The 14,711-nt window shown below is 41.7% G+C and overlaps 1 protein-coding gene across 7 annotated transcripts in view; it reads left to right on the top strand.

Moving 5' to 3' along the window:
- The window catches only part of EXOC6 (exocyst complex component 6), a gene marked incomplete at its 5' end in the record, with an annotated part of 513,187 nt that overhangs the window by 205,736 nt on the left and 292,740 nt on the right, over nucleotides 1–14,711 (top strand). For 4 of the 7 annotated variants that reach the window (XM_082267957.1, XM_082267961.1, XM_082267959.1 and 1 more), the window contains 3 exons: nucleotides 2,058–2,262; nucleotides 6,680–6,835; nucleotides 8,085–8,156. In XM_082267957.1, the coding sequence (XP_082124083.1) occupies nucleotides 2,058–2,262; nucleotides 6,680–6,835; nucleotides 8,085–8,156 (433 nt within the window). The remainder of the gene's footprint in view (nucleotides 1–2,057; nucleotides 2,263–6,679; nucleotides 6,836–8,084; nucleotides 8,157–14,711) is intronic. The other 3 variants (XM_082267958.1, XM_082267962.1, XM_082267960.1) reach the window with 1 other exon arrangement.

Genomic DNA, 14,711 nt, shown 5'->3' with positions numbered 1-14,711 from the left:
AAACGCTCAACAAACAAAATCCTATTTCAATGGCCCTTGTTCACATTTGAGCATCTTTGTCCCCATCGACTTCAATGAAAACCTCTTAACAGCGAAAATTTTAATATACAAGTGTTTTTTCAGGAATTTTCAGCTCAAACAGCAGCTTCCCTCCTCTTTTCTAGCATCATTCCACACCTTACACAAGTTTCTTTTGGCCACAGAAAAAACAAAAAAATGCCTATAATATTTCATATCTGCTAAAAAAAAAAATGCTAAAAAACGCTCAGCTCAAGTGTGAATGTGGCCTGAAGGTACTGATAGAGATGTAGTATAACACCTAAAATGCATGCGATAGTTGTTTTGTACGTTTATGTGCATCCATCAATTGTTTGTATTTACTGAAGAGTCTCATGCGTGCAAATTGAAAATTCACTCGATCACAAAGTGAATTTTTACTTAGCTTAATGAATGAGATGAAGCTATGCTAACTTCACCATCTTTTTTGCAAAAATCATGTTTTTTTTTTTTTCTTGCACGTGATTGGGTTTACTTTGCAAAATACATTTTTATGGTATAATCAAATTTAAAGCAGCGCTAGCATAAAATTTAGTTAAAAAATTAAAATATTAAAATAAATATATAATGTGCATATAGTGAAAAGAATCATACAGATCCAAAAAAGGCAATATAAATGAAATAAAGTCCTTTCATTAAAAGTGATCAATAAATCCAAAGTGCTCCAGTGCAAAACTGAATATAAAGTGCTCCAGGTGCCGGTGACCCCTCCAGGTTCTCCACTCACCAGAACAGCAAATGTAAAAAGCCTGTAATCACTGGGATATTACACTCAGACTTCTCTTATGGAATGCCACGTTATACCAGGTGTTTCTTAGATGAAGATGGCCAGAGTTGCCTCCAAGAACCCCAAATCAGAAACAAAGGACTGCATATGGTGAAGTACGTTTCAAACAATTTATTAGACTCCAAATGGAGGAAAAAACATACTCACAAACGGGATGGGTAAACGAGCAGTGTATTATCTACAAGGAACTGTGGACGCCGCTGTTGGCGTGCGTTCCACAGCCGATCCAGAAAGTGTAACCGGAAGTGACGATTACATGCAAGCCGTACCGGAAGTGCATCAACGCCTTTCGCCCGCCTATTGGGCGTTTTCAAAGACCTCCGGTTACACTTCCTGGATCGGCTGTGGAACGCACGCCAACAGCGGCGTCCACAGTTCCTTGTAGATAATACATTGCTCGTTTACCCATCCCATTTGTGAGTATGTTTTTTCCTCCATTTGGAGTCTAATAAATTGTTTGAAACGTACTTCACCATATGCGGTCCTTTGTTTTTGATTTGGGGTTCTTGGAGGCAACTCGGGCCATCTTTATCTAAGAAACACCTGGTATAACGTGGCATTCCATAAGAGAAGTCTGTGTGTAATATCCCAGTGATTACAGGCTTTTTACATTTGCTGTTCTGGTGAGTGGGGAACCTGGAGGGGTCACCGCCACCTGGAGCACTTTATATTCAGTTTTGCACTGGAGCACTTTTAGATTTATTGATCACATTTAATGAAAGGACTTTATTTCATTTATATTGCCTTTTTTGTATCTGTATGATTCTTTTCGCTATATGCACATTATATATTTATTTTAATAGTTTAATTTTTTAACTACATTTTATGCTAGGGCTGTTTTAATTTTGATTATACCATACTTTTCTAAGTTTTTACTTGGTGCAACAGCAGCTGCATCACTACTTTTGATTTCATTTTATTTCGTTCAAGTTCTTATATATTTTGGTAAAGAGCGCGGGTTTCAATTATTATCTTTTAAAATAAATTTTTACTTAGCTTTATCTTATTCAGTAAGCTAAGTAACAATTCACTTTGCAAAGTAAAGATGCTCTTTACATCTCTACACACATGTAAATGTAACCAGAGTCTTATGAAATTTATAGTGTGGTCTGGCGGCCAGGTATAATCTCTGTTGACTGTTTGTTGCAGTAAAAAGGCTATATAATGTGTGTTTACAGACTTACTGATCCATAATGTCATTTTCTACTCACAGGTATTACTCTGCTCTAAAGACAATGAACCAACTAGAACTCGTTTACCTCCCCAAAGTCTCCCAGTATCGTTTCTGCCAGATCATGGTTGAGAACCTCCCCAAGTTACGAGAAGAGATCAAGGACATTTCTATGTCTGGTCTGAAAGACTTCCTAGAGAGTATCAGGAAACACTCTGACAAAATAGGAGAGACCGCCATGAAGCAAGTAAGAGTCTACGAGTCTTGTGTCAGCTGCTCTATCAAGGGGCTTATGTTCAAAGAAAGCCTACTGTTTAAATAGCGTTAAAAGAGATGTATGTTTTTTTTTTTTTAAAGTCATACATACCTAGGCGGATGTAGCGTCGGTCCAATGCTGCGTCTGTCCCCCGCCGGATGAAAATTAATGGCATCCCAGTCTTAGTCTGTAGGGTTCAATATTAAGTTAGCCCACCCTTTGCAGCTATAACAGCTTCAACTCTGGGAAGGCTGTCCGCAAGGTTTAGGAGTGTGTCTATGGGAATGTTTTACCATTCTTCCAGAAGCGCATTTGTGGGGTCAGACACTGGCGTTGGAGAGAGCCTGGCTCGCAGTCTGCTCTCCAATTCATCCCAAAGGTGTTCTATGGCAGGAATCCTCAAACTATGGCCCTCCAGCTGTTGCGGAACTACACATCCCATGAGGCATTGTAAACCTCTGACATGCACAGATATGACTAGGCATGATGGGAATTGTAGTTCCTGAACAACTGGAGGGCCATAGTTTGAAGACCCCTGCTGTAAGGGATTAGGGTCAGGACTCTTAGACCTTGCTTTGTGCACTGGTATATAGTCATGTTGGAACAGGAAGGGCCAACGCCAAACTAAGTTGGGAGCATGAAATTGTCCAAAATGTCTTAAATTGCTGACTCCTTAAGAGCCCCTTCAACTAAGGGGCCAAGCCCAACCCCTGAAAAACAACCTCACATGATAATCCCCCCTCCACCAAATGATTTGCGCCAGTGCACAATGCAAGGTCCATAAAGACATGGATGAGCGTGTTTGGGGTGGAGGAACTTGACTGGCCTGCACGGAGTCCTGACCTCATCCCGACAGAACACCTTCGGGAGGACTTAGAGCGGAGACTGCGTGCTTGACCTCACAAAGGCGCTTCTGGAAGAATGGTCAAACATTCCCATAGACACACTCCTAAACCTTGTGGACAGCCTTCCCAGAAGAGTTGAAGCTGTTATAGCTGCAAAGGGTGGGCCAACTCAATATTCAATGAACCCTACAGGGGGGGATGCCATTAAAGTTCATGTGAGTGTAAAAACAGGCGTCCCAATACTTTTGCTAATGTAGTTTGCGTATATATATATATATATATATATATATATATATATATATATATATATTACATTCCTGTACCTTGACAATTTCATAACAATTCACCACTTTAGCTGTGTAAGTCAAACTTTTATTACCTGCCACATATTTTGTGGCATAATGGTGATTAGATTATGAGAATAGATGAGACTTTCACACCTCCCGACATCTTCTTGGATAATCCGCATCTGCTTTGTCACATTAAATGACACCCAGGATGGATTAAGGCGACTGAGTTACACATGCTGCTATAAATGATTTATAAAAGGGCTGGATTTCCAAGATAATCTGGGGCCTTAAGCCTCACCCATAGCCACTCCCTATTGTGCTGCTTAAAACATTTTTTCCTAATCACCGATATACTATGTGCAGAAAAAAAACAATTGGTCCAGAGACAGCAATCACACGTAATCTCTTAAACTGATGCACCACTAAACCCCTTATGGACGAAAGCAATTTTAAAATTTGAGATATAACCTATTCATTAGCTTGTCATTACTTAAAAAAACAAAGTATTACCTATATATGTTTTTATGGAACAGTCAATCAATGTAATTTAACATATCTTTCAAAATATTTTTTTTTATTTTTAAAGAGAGATGTAACAAAACAGTACAAGGTTTCTCTAATTTTACCAGTGTTGTAAAACAATTAGTGTTACTGTAGATAAAAACAAAAAAAAAAAAAACAAAAAAAATAAAAACTTTATTTCATTAGTAAAGAAATTTACATTGCTATGCACCAGGCTCTTTATATGAAATGTTATGGTCATTATAATTAGTACAAATAAAAGAATACAATTTAAACTTTTTATCTGCGTCAATACAAAAAAGAAACAAGCAAAATGTGAAAAAAAAAGTTTAAATATAAATAAAGGAATTAAAAATTCAAATGAAAAAGGCAGAAAAATAATAAATGAGGAGAGAAGGAAAATGTTAGTTAAAGTTGAATAAAATTAATTAGAGGCTTATTAGAGTTTTGAAAGGTACAGAATTAATTAAAAATATATATATTTTCATATTTTATATATTTTTTTCATATTTTGCATATCAAAGGAAACTCCTTTTATCTGAAAATAAAAAAAATACATTGCAGGTATCTTGTCCCTCAAGCATGGCTTGCCACAATCCAGGGTGCTCTCCCCATTGCTTTTTAAACTGTGGACAGATTGGCTCCTTTCTCCACATCTGGTGGTCATGTTCTGTTTTGAAACACTTTTGGACTGCTATATACTGAATGGTCTCAGACCTATCAGAAACTACCATTCGTTTTGTAACCCTGTATGCACTTAAAGGTTAATTTCACCTCCCCCCCCCCCCCCCCCTAAATTCTAGCTCCCCTATGTACCAATATAGCCTTAATGTACTTATTTTGCAAAATTAAAACAGCTTTCTATTTATTCTGCACACCCTTACTTCACTGTCTTCATAGCTGTTTAAACACACTGCTCGATTACTTCTGCCTTACTTTCTGGACAGACTTTAGGTCATGACACAGGAAGGAGTTAAGCATCTAAGGGTGGATGATGCAGGGTGTGTTCGAATGGGATCAGCTGATCAACTCCTTCCTGTGTTTGTCCAGGAAGTAAGGCAGAAGTAATCAAGCAGTGTGTTTAAACCGCTTTGAAGACAGTGAAATAGGCCTAGTGTGTAGAATAAATTGAAAACTGTTTTATTTTTGCAAAAGAAGTACATTAATGCTATAATGGTACATAGGGGAGCTGGTATTTCGAAGAAAAAAAAGCCGAACAAAGGTGAACTTAGCCTGTAAGCCCCCGGGAGTAAACAAAAACACTTTTAAAATGCTGCTACATATTTTCACAGCTGCGAAACAAACAATTGCTAAGGCGTGGCAATCGCTTACCCTATCCTTCAGTGAATCCGAATCAAGGATTAATAATGTTCTCCTATAAGAAAAGATCCAGGTGAAGCTCACTGATAAAGTTAAGGGGTTCTTCTAAGCCATCTGGTGACCTTGGGCATCTTGTCATCGACTGGCGGGCTTTGGCCAAGACCTGTTATCCCTTTAATAGAGTCAGCAAACCTATCTACTTTCCCCAAGCCCCCCCCCCCCCTTTTTTTCTTTTTCTCTCTCTCCCTCCTTTTACTATGTCTTTTAGGCAGGCAGTCACAATAGTTACCTCACACCACACAGTTGAAGAACTTACACTAAATTATCGCAGACTAACAATTTTCAGATTGCTGTAATATATCTTAAGTTTTGATGACACTCAGAATTGAGAAAGCTTCTTGAATGAGTGTGGAAACATGTTTAACACTGCAGAACAAGTCTGGCTGGAAGTATCTAACAACTACTAGCTATTATTCTACACTGAAAACTAGAAGGAGGGATGGCGCATAGAGATGGCGTGTATGGATAGACTCCCCAGGATTAAGAAACAGTCAGTGGGGGATAAGCAATAAAAATATATTAATGTTACCAGATAAAAATGAACCAGCAAAAGGTCATTCAGTCCTGGGCATCACATGAAGACGTTGTAGGGGTCCCAAGCGGTCAGATGGAATAAGGATAGCCGCATTACCAAATCCTCTTGGGGAACAAGGGGTGGACTCTGTTGGAAAGGAGGAGCGGAGCTGGGAGGAAACTCAACTGGGAGGAAAGTTGGGAGGAAACCTGACTTTGTTAAGTCAGACTTGACAAAGCGCATGCGTGCGAAACATGTAGTCACGGCAACGAGAAAGTTGTGTTCCACGCTGGTCCCTGCTCTGCTCCAGGTGTGTCTGATTGACGCTGGTGTGACGCGGCTCCCGGAAGTGACGTGGTCTCCGGCCGTTGTGTGCTACGGCCAACACACACTCCGGGTTTCCTCCCAGCTCCGCTCCTCCTTTCCAACAGGGTCCACCCCTTGTTCCCCAAGTGGATTTGGTCATGGGGCTATCCTTATTCCACCTGACCGCTTGGGACCCCTACAACGTCTTCATGTGATGCCCAGGACTTCTTCTAGTTTTCTACTTATTGCATCCACATCCTGTGCTAGGGACTGGCTGCACCGTGAGTGGTGTATATCCTAAGATTTTAATTCTCATCATTATTGCCACTATTACCATATGGGTGTGGTTTATGAAGTACCCCAAGAAGTGGTTGTCTGGAGGTCCAGCGCTAGGACTATTCTGGTTTTTCATATTATTCTACACTGCCTGTTGGTAAAGCTGGGACAGGCAGTGTATGTTTTTTATCTTCCTCAATGTTTCTGTATTAACATTTGTGAGAATTTTTGTTTTCTCCATTTATTCAGTTTGCTGCTTTTTCTCCTAAACCCAGGCACAACAGCAGAAAACATTCCATGCCACCCTACACAGGCAAACCAATGTCTCCTATAGAAAGCCAATGTACATCATAAACGGCCATGGTTCTGAAGATGAAAATGAACTGAAATCAAAAAGCCCAATGCTGGAAGATGAGGAAACCGAAGAAGAGGTATCATTTTTTTTTCCCTGATATTGGTAAAAGCAGCTTGAACAGGGGTAGTTGGTGACTAAAAACGCAAGCCCGGTACACACGGGCTAAATGTCAGGAGACATTGGTCGGATCAGTAAAAACCGACCTTCTGTCGGACGAGCATGCTTGAAAACCAACAGCTGACCGGCTGCCATACAGCGCTCTCAGCCAATTGCAGAGAGTACTCACTGGAGTGTTCTGGGGGGCACCCCCCTGTCAGAGCACAACAGCTCAGCGGGGGAGATTGCTGTACTAATCTCGAATCATTAGTACAGTGGCCCCGAACTAAGCTGACATTTTTTTTTCGTTTAACCCAGCAGAAAAAACTCATAGTGTGTACCAGGCTTTACAGTGACTTATCCTTTTTGCTGGTTAGTAGCACAGCCTTTTATTCAATTTACCAGGCATGCTGATTATTTTAAATGCCCACAATTTCCAGTCTCATTTTAATTGTAACCAAATCAGCTATCTGAAATGCTGCATGGCGGCGCTTCTAGTTTAGAGGTGTTTCCTACTTTTGAAAAGCCCGCGGTCCAAATCCGGCCCTCCAGGCCATTTTATGTGGCCCTCGCACCTCTTCTACAGCTGCTGCACCACCCTCATCTCTGCCCCCACCTTGTCTCAGCAGCTGGCAGCAGAGAGGGGGATCATAACTCCCCCTATGGACCCTGCAGCTCTCTGTGCAGCCGCTGAACCCCCTCATCTCTTCCTCCACTGGTCTCAGCACTTAGCAAGCTCCAACAGCTGACTCCAGCACTCCTCTGGTCCTCCACCAGAACCTGTACTTTCTGCTTCCTATCTCTGTCTCCAGCTTTTTCTCGGTAGCAGCACAAGGTTAAGGGGGTGCACTGTGATGTAAGGGAGGGTGGGGGAGGCTACAGATAGAACTGACCATTGGGGGCGACCATAATGCTTATGCTGCCTGCATTGAAATTGAGTTTGACACCCCTGCTCTACCAGATAAGTAGTTCTATGCATATATCTAACTGTGTTATTTATTGGAATGAAACTTTGGCCACTTTCTTTATTTATGGACAAAGCCAATACATCAGGGCTGCTTGAATGGTGTTTATGGTGTCACATTCTTGGGTAGACTTAAGTGTTAAATAGAAAGAAGCCATTGGTTACTATAACTATGAGCAATGCATACAAAATAAAGCAGAAGTAATTGTAAGTTAATAAATACTCTACTTTTCTTCAATATATAATATACTTCTTCTATTTTCAGCAGGTCCTGAGTGTCCAGGATTTGGTTGACTTCACACCTGTGTATAGATGTCTTCATATCTATTCAGTTTTAGTAAGTATCTTATCAATTATTTAAAACACTTGAACACCACTTGGTTCTGAGCTGGCCTAAAATAGGCAATATGAATTGTCGCAGTCCATGTACCTTGAACATTATAGAAAATGCAGAGATTAATGAACCAATATACAAATTAGCCCGCAGTCATGTATAAAGTATTCGGCCCCCTTGAACTTTGCGACCTTTTGCCACATTTCAGGCTTCAAACATAAAGATATAAAACTGTAATTTTTTGTGAAGAATCATCAACAAGTGGGACACAATCATGAAGTGGAACGAAATTTATTGGATATTTCAAACTTTGTTAACAAATAAAGAACTGAAAAATTGGGCATGCAAAATTATTCAGCCCCTTTACTTTCAGTGCAGCAAACTCTCTCCAGAAGTTCAGTGAGGATCTCTGAATGATCCAATGTTGACCTAAATGACTAATGATGATAAATAGAATCCACCTGTGTGTAATCAAGTCTCCGTATAAATGCACCTGCACTGTGATAGTCTCAGAGGTCCGTTTAAAGCACAGAGAGCATCATGAAGAACAAGGAGCACACCAGGCAGGTCCGAGATACTGTTGTGGAGAAGTTTAAAGACGGATTTGGATACAAAAAGATTTCCCAAGCTTTAAACATCCCAAGGAGCACTGTGCAAGCGATAATATTGAAATGGAAGGAGTATCAGACCACTGCAAATCTACGAAGACCTGGCCGTCCCTCTAAACTTTCAGCTCATACAAGGAGAAGACTGATCAGAGATGCAGCCAAGAGGCCCATGATCACTCTGGATGAACTGCAGAGATCTACAGCTGAGGTGGGAGACTCTGTCCATAGAACAACAATCAGTCGTGTACTGCACAAATCTGGCCTTTATGGAAGAGTGGCAAGAAGAAAGCCATTTCTTAAAGATATCCATAAAAAGTGTAATTTAAACTTTGCCACAAGCCACCTGGGAGACACACCAAACATGTGGAAGAAGGTGCTCTGGTCAGATGAAACCAAAATCTAACTTTTTGGCAACAATGCAAAACCTTATGTTTGGCGTAAAAGCAACACAGCTCATCACCCTGAACACACCATCCCCACTGTCAAACATGGTGGTGGCAGCATCATGGTTTGGGCCTGCTTTTCTTCAGCAGGGACATGGAAGATGGTTAAAATTGATAGGAAGATGGATGGAGCCAAATACAGGACCATTCTGGAAGAAAACCTGATGGAGTCTGCAAAAGACCTGAGACTGGGACGGAGATTTGTCTTCCAACAAGACAATGATCCAAAACATAAAGCAAAATCTACAATGGAATGGTTCACAAATAAACATATCCAGGTGTTAGAATGGCCAAAGTCCAGACCTGAATCCAATCGAGAATCTGTGGAAAGAACTGAAAACTGCTGTTCACAAACGCTCTCCATCCAACCTAACTGAGCTCGAGCTGTTTTGCAAGGAGGAATGGGCAAAAATTTCAGTCTCTCGATGTGCAAAACTGATAGAGACATACCCCAAGCGACTTATAACTGTAATCGCAGCAAAAGGTGGCGCTACAAAGTATTAACTTAAGGGGGCTGAATAATTTTGCACTCCCAATTTTTCAGTTTTTTATTTGTTAAAAAAGTTTGAAATATCCAATAAATGTCGTTCCACTTCATGATTGTGTCCCACTTGTTGTTGATTCTTCACAAAAAATTACAGTTTTATATCTTTATGTTTGAAGCCTGAAATGTGGCAAAAGGTCGAAAAGTTCAAGGGGGCCAAATACTTTCGCAAAGCACTGTAATAAGGCCCCTTTCACACTGGTGCGACCTAAAAGTCACGCAATTTTACTGCGATTTTTTGCAGCGATTTTACAGCAATTTTGGCGTGATTATGAATGGACTTGAAGCAATGCCTATGGACCTCAAAATGCATTAAAATTGGCCCAAAGTAGTGCAGGGACTACTTTGAAGTCATTGCGACTTGAAGTCGTACAGATATAAATGGTACCCATTGGAAATCATGGAGTACTACTTGTCATGCGACTGTGCAGTCCCAAATCGCAGGACAAGTCACACAATTGTGAAAGGGGCCTAAAACAGATTTTTAAATGAAAAGAAATTTTAAAATAGGCCTTAAACTATATGTAAAGCCAAACCTTTCCTTTTTTTTCATTGGAGAGATTTCACTTCACAAATAGAAATGAGGGGAAATCCCCTCTTGGATGCTTGTCACTGAAACAAGCGTCCCCTTTGGATTTTTGATCACTTTTTGCTCTGGTGACAGCTGAAGATTTTTGGGTTTCCCATAATTTTCTGTCCCTGTGACAATGAGGACCAGTGCTTTCTCTTACGTCCTCCGACAGTCGCCGCCTCTTCATATTCGTCACATATGGGGGTATTAGACTTTGCTCCGAAGGAGTAGCTAGGCAACAGAATATGTTAACATTAAAGCTTTTAACATATCCCACCCTCAAGGGGTGGTCCCCTCAGTCAATACCCTCCTACTTCCTGCAACCATATCTCAGTTTTAATGTCTAGCTTGTCAGGATGTGAGTCCAGGGGGTTTTCACCCCGCACGTACTCGGTTTCCCGTGTGCTGTCTTTCCTTCAGACGGGTGTTGATCAGCGTTTGGCGCTGGCTACGATTAAGGGTCAGGTGTCTGCGCTGGCCGTTCTGTTTCAACGTCCCGTGGCTTCCAACTCCTTGGTTGGCACCTTTGTTCAGGGTGTGCGGCATCTGGTTCCCCCTAGGAGGGATCCTCTGCCCCCTTGGGACTTGAATCTCGTTCTATCTGTGTTACAACGTGCTCCTTTTGAACAGATCAGGGAGATCTCGTTGTCTATGTTGTCCAAAAAGGTCGCCTTTTTGGTGGCGATCACTTAGGCTCGCAGAGTGTCGGAGCTGGCGGCTTTGTCCTGCAAGTCTCCGTACCTGGTTATTCATTTGGATAAGGTGGTCTTGCGACCTAATCCTTCTTTTCTTCCGAAACGAGTTTCGGAATTCCATCTTAATGAGGATATTGTCTTGCCTTCGCTGTGCGCGAAGCCTAAACATCCAAAGGAGGTGAGATTGCATTCTCTGGATGTTGTTCGGGCGATAAGGGTTTACCTTAAATCGACTGAGTCTTTTCGAAAGACGGACTCCTTGTTTGTTCTTCCAGAGGGTCCTCGGAATGGCATGGCGGCTTCGGCCTCTACCATCGCCAAATGGATCAGGCAGACCATTGAACAGGCCTATGCTTTGCAGGGGAAGGTTCCTCCTGTACCTGTGAAGGCGCACTCTACTAGATCTTTGAGTACGTCTTGGGCCTGTCGTCATGGGGCTTCTGTAGCCCAGGTGTGTAAGGCGGCGACTTGGTCGACCGTGCACACTTTCACAAAATTCTACAAAGTAGATGTTCAGGCATCGGCGGATGCTTCCTTTGGCCGCAAGGTTCTTAGTGCGGCTGTTCCCTAGGGTCCCTTGTTGGGGACTCCTGGCTGTTGGGATAAGTTTTGTATCCCCTGGTTTTTTGTCTTTTCCTGGGTTGTTGCTCCTGTTGAGCACTTGTTTTTTACTGTTGCCCAGCTGGTTTCCTTCCTTTGGTAAGGTTCCTTTCTTTGATGCGGAGACTGCGTTGCCTTTTCGGCGCGGATGCGTTTCCCACCCCTCATGTTTGCACTGCTTTGGGACGTCCCCATATGTGACGAATATGAAGAGGCGGCGACTGTCGGAGGACGTAAGAGAAAACGGAATTTTTGTAAAATCTTACCTGTAAAATTCCTTTCTCTGAGTCCTCCGACAGTCGCCGCCCCCGCCCCTCTTTTGGGGTTTGGTTGTATACTCTACTGCTATTCCACTAAAACTGAGATATGGTTGCAGGAAGTAGGAGGGTATTGACTGAGGGGACCACCCCTTGAGGGTGGGATATGTTAAAAGCTTTAATGTTAACATATTCTGTTGCCTAGCTACTCCTTCGGAGCAAAGTCTAATACCTCCATATGTGACGAATATGAAGAGGCGGCGACTGTCGGAGGACTCAGAGAAAGGAATTTTACAGGTAAGATTTTACAAAAATTCCGTTTTTTTTTTATATACAAAATAACAAACATGTTATACTTACCTGCTGTGTGCAGTTGGTTTTGCACAGAGCAGCCCAGATCCTCCTCTTCTCGGGTCCCACTTCTTCTGCTCTCCTGGCCCCTCCCTCCTGGTGAGTGCCCCCCACAGCAAGTAGCTTGCTATGGGGGCACCCGAGCCAAGTCATAGCTTTCTGTGTCCATTCAAACACAGAGCTGCAGCCCGGCCCCACCCCCTTCTCTCCTCATTGGCTCACTGACTTTGATTGACAGCAGCGGGAGCCAATGGCCAATTAGAGGGATTGGAATTGGGTCTCAGCCAATCAGGAGGGAGAGTCCCAGGACAGCCGAGGCATTCGTGGACATCACTGGATAGAGATGGTTCAAGTAAGTTATTTGGGGGGCTGAGGGGGGAAAGCTACACAAAGAAGGCTTTTTATCTTAATGCATAGAATGCATTAAGATAAAAAAAACCTTCTGACTTTAGAACTCCTTTAAAGCTGTTGTAAACCGCGGATGTTGCAAGAAAAACCCTGCAAGGCAATGGCATAATGTGCTAGTATGCATTGCATACTAGCACATTATGAAATGCTCACCTTGGCCAAAGCCTTCCAGTGCTGTATTGTCACCTTTCTTTCTTCCAGGTAGGTGCCCTCTGGATATGTGTTTGGCCAGAGCCGCGATGACGTCACGGTTCCGGCACAAAGCTCTGATGTTCTGGCAATGTATGCTGGACCATCAGAGCGCATGTGCCGGTGATGTCACTGGTGAATATCTCTTAAACGGTGCACATTTAGGAGATATTCATTTTACCTACAGGTAAACCTTATTATAGGCTTACCTGTGGATAAAAAGGACTAAGCAGGGTTTACTACTGCTTTAAGTGTGCGTTCAGTGTATACCATTATTGTGCGTAACCACTTCTGGAGCCAAGTTCAGCACATTAACTAAGCACCCAGGATTGTCAGGCCTCCGGATTGGGTAAAATAAAATTTCTTTAAATTGGAGAAAATTCTTATGGCAAAATAGGGTAAAGTGGTTATTTTAAAGTGGGTAATTAAAATGCATTTCCCCTTTTGCTCATTGATGGACACAGCTCCTGTCATTCTTGAGCATTGGGTTATGTTGCACCCTAGAGGAGTAGGACACTAGGCAGAAAAAACTTCTGGCTACACCCATGGGCAGTCCCAGGGGATATATTCCCTCTCCCTGCTACAGTCAGGAGTAAGGACCTAGTTCCTTGCTGGGATCTTTGGTCCTGGCAACATTTTTTTAGATAGTAAATTTTTTCCTCCTGGATTTTTTCTGTGAGCTCTATTATCAACTGCCGGACTTGGCGACAGGCTAAATAATCTAGATCCAGTGGTCACCCCAGTCCGGCCAGCGAGCGCACGCAGGCCCCAGCCCTGTGCTAGGTCAGCCACGACATAGCGCCACTGGATGGGTGCTGGCCCTGCGAGTTAAACCTCTTGCTAGGTTGCATACGACCTGGCCTCGGCCTGAATCGCAGCGTTCCTCCTGGCATGCTGTTCTGCGGTCAGCCATTAAATTTTATTTTTTTTAAAGGGTAGCCATTAATTTTTTAGTGTTTTTTAGTGTATGTTTTAAGTGACAAAACTAAACGAAAATAAAATTCAGTTTCAATTCCGATTACTAAAATACAACTAAAACTAAAATAGCATTTTAGTCAAAAGATTATGACTAAAACTGAATCGAAATTTGACGACAAAATTACCAGTTATTAAAAAGCAATATTCTTGTTTGTTTATGAAGCTTGGTTTTATTTTTCAAGATGTCACTTGATATTTGTTTTCATTATTAATAGAGAATTGGTGAAGTTTTTATATTCAGGTAATATGTGCAATAACATTACAGCCAATAGAGTTTACAGTTTGTTGTATTTTTATATTTTAAAGTTGCACTTCTGTTTGTCAAATAGCAATATTTTTGTTTGTTTATGATACTGAAGATTTTAGTCAACTAAAATGTACTGGAGATTTTAGTCAACTAAAATACGACTGAAACTAAAACAATTCAGATGACTAAAATACAACTAATAGAGTAGAAAATTGGATTGAGGCACCGAGGACTTTCCTGGTACAGTATGAACTCACAACGATGTGAATATATAAAAATATTCAATATTCAAGAGGGAAAAGTGAGCAGGAGAAATGATTGTCCACTTAGGGAAAGACACACAATTAAAATAAAACACAGAAAAATTCCTTTAGTATAAATTGGATATTAACCAAGATGTCCACCCAAGTATGGAGGACCTCCAATAGTAAATCTCAGTATGATATAGTTGAGTATGATTGGAGATATACTATTGGAGGTCCTCCATACTTGGGTGGACATCTTGGTTAATATCCAATCTGTACTAGAGGAATTTTGCTGTGTTTTATTTTAATTGTGTGTCTTTCCCTAAGTCAGGGGTGTCAAACTCAATTTCATCACGGGCCGAATCAGCATTATGGTCACCCCCAAAGGGCCAGTTGTATCTGTAAGACTGGATGTCCAGAGC

This window comes from Pelophylax lessonae (assembly GCF_965119305.1).
Source record: "Pelophylax lessonae genome assembly, chromosome: 9".
Classification (NCBI taxonomy): domain Eukaryota; kingdom Metazoa; phylum Chordata; class Amphibia; order Anura; family Ranidae; genus Pelophylax; species Pelophylax lessonae.
Note: the sequence above shows the minus strand (reverse complement) of the source record. Positions and strands in the feature narration are given on the sequence as shown.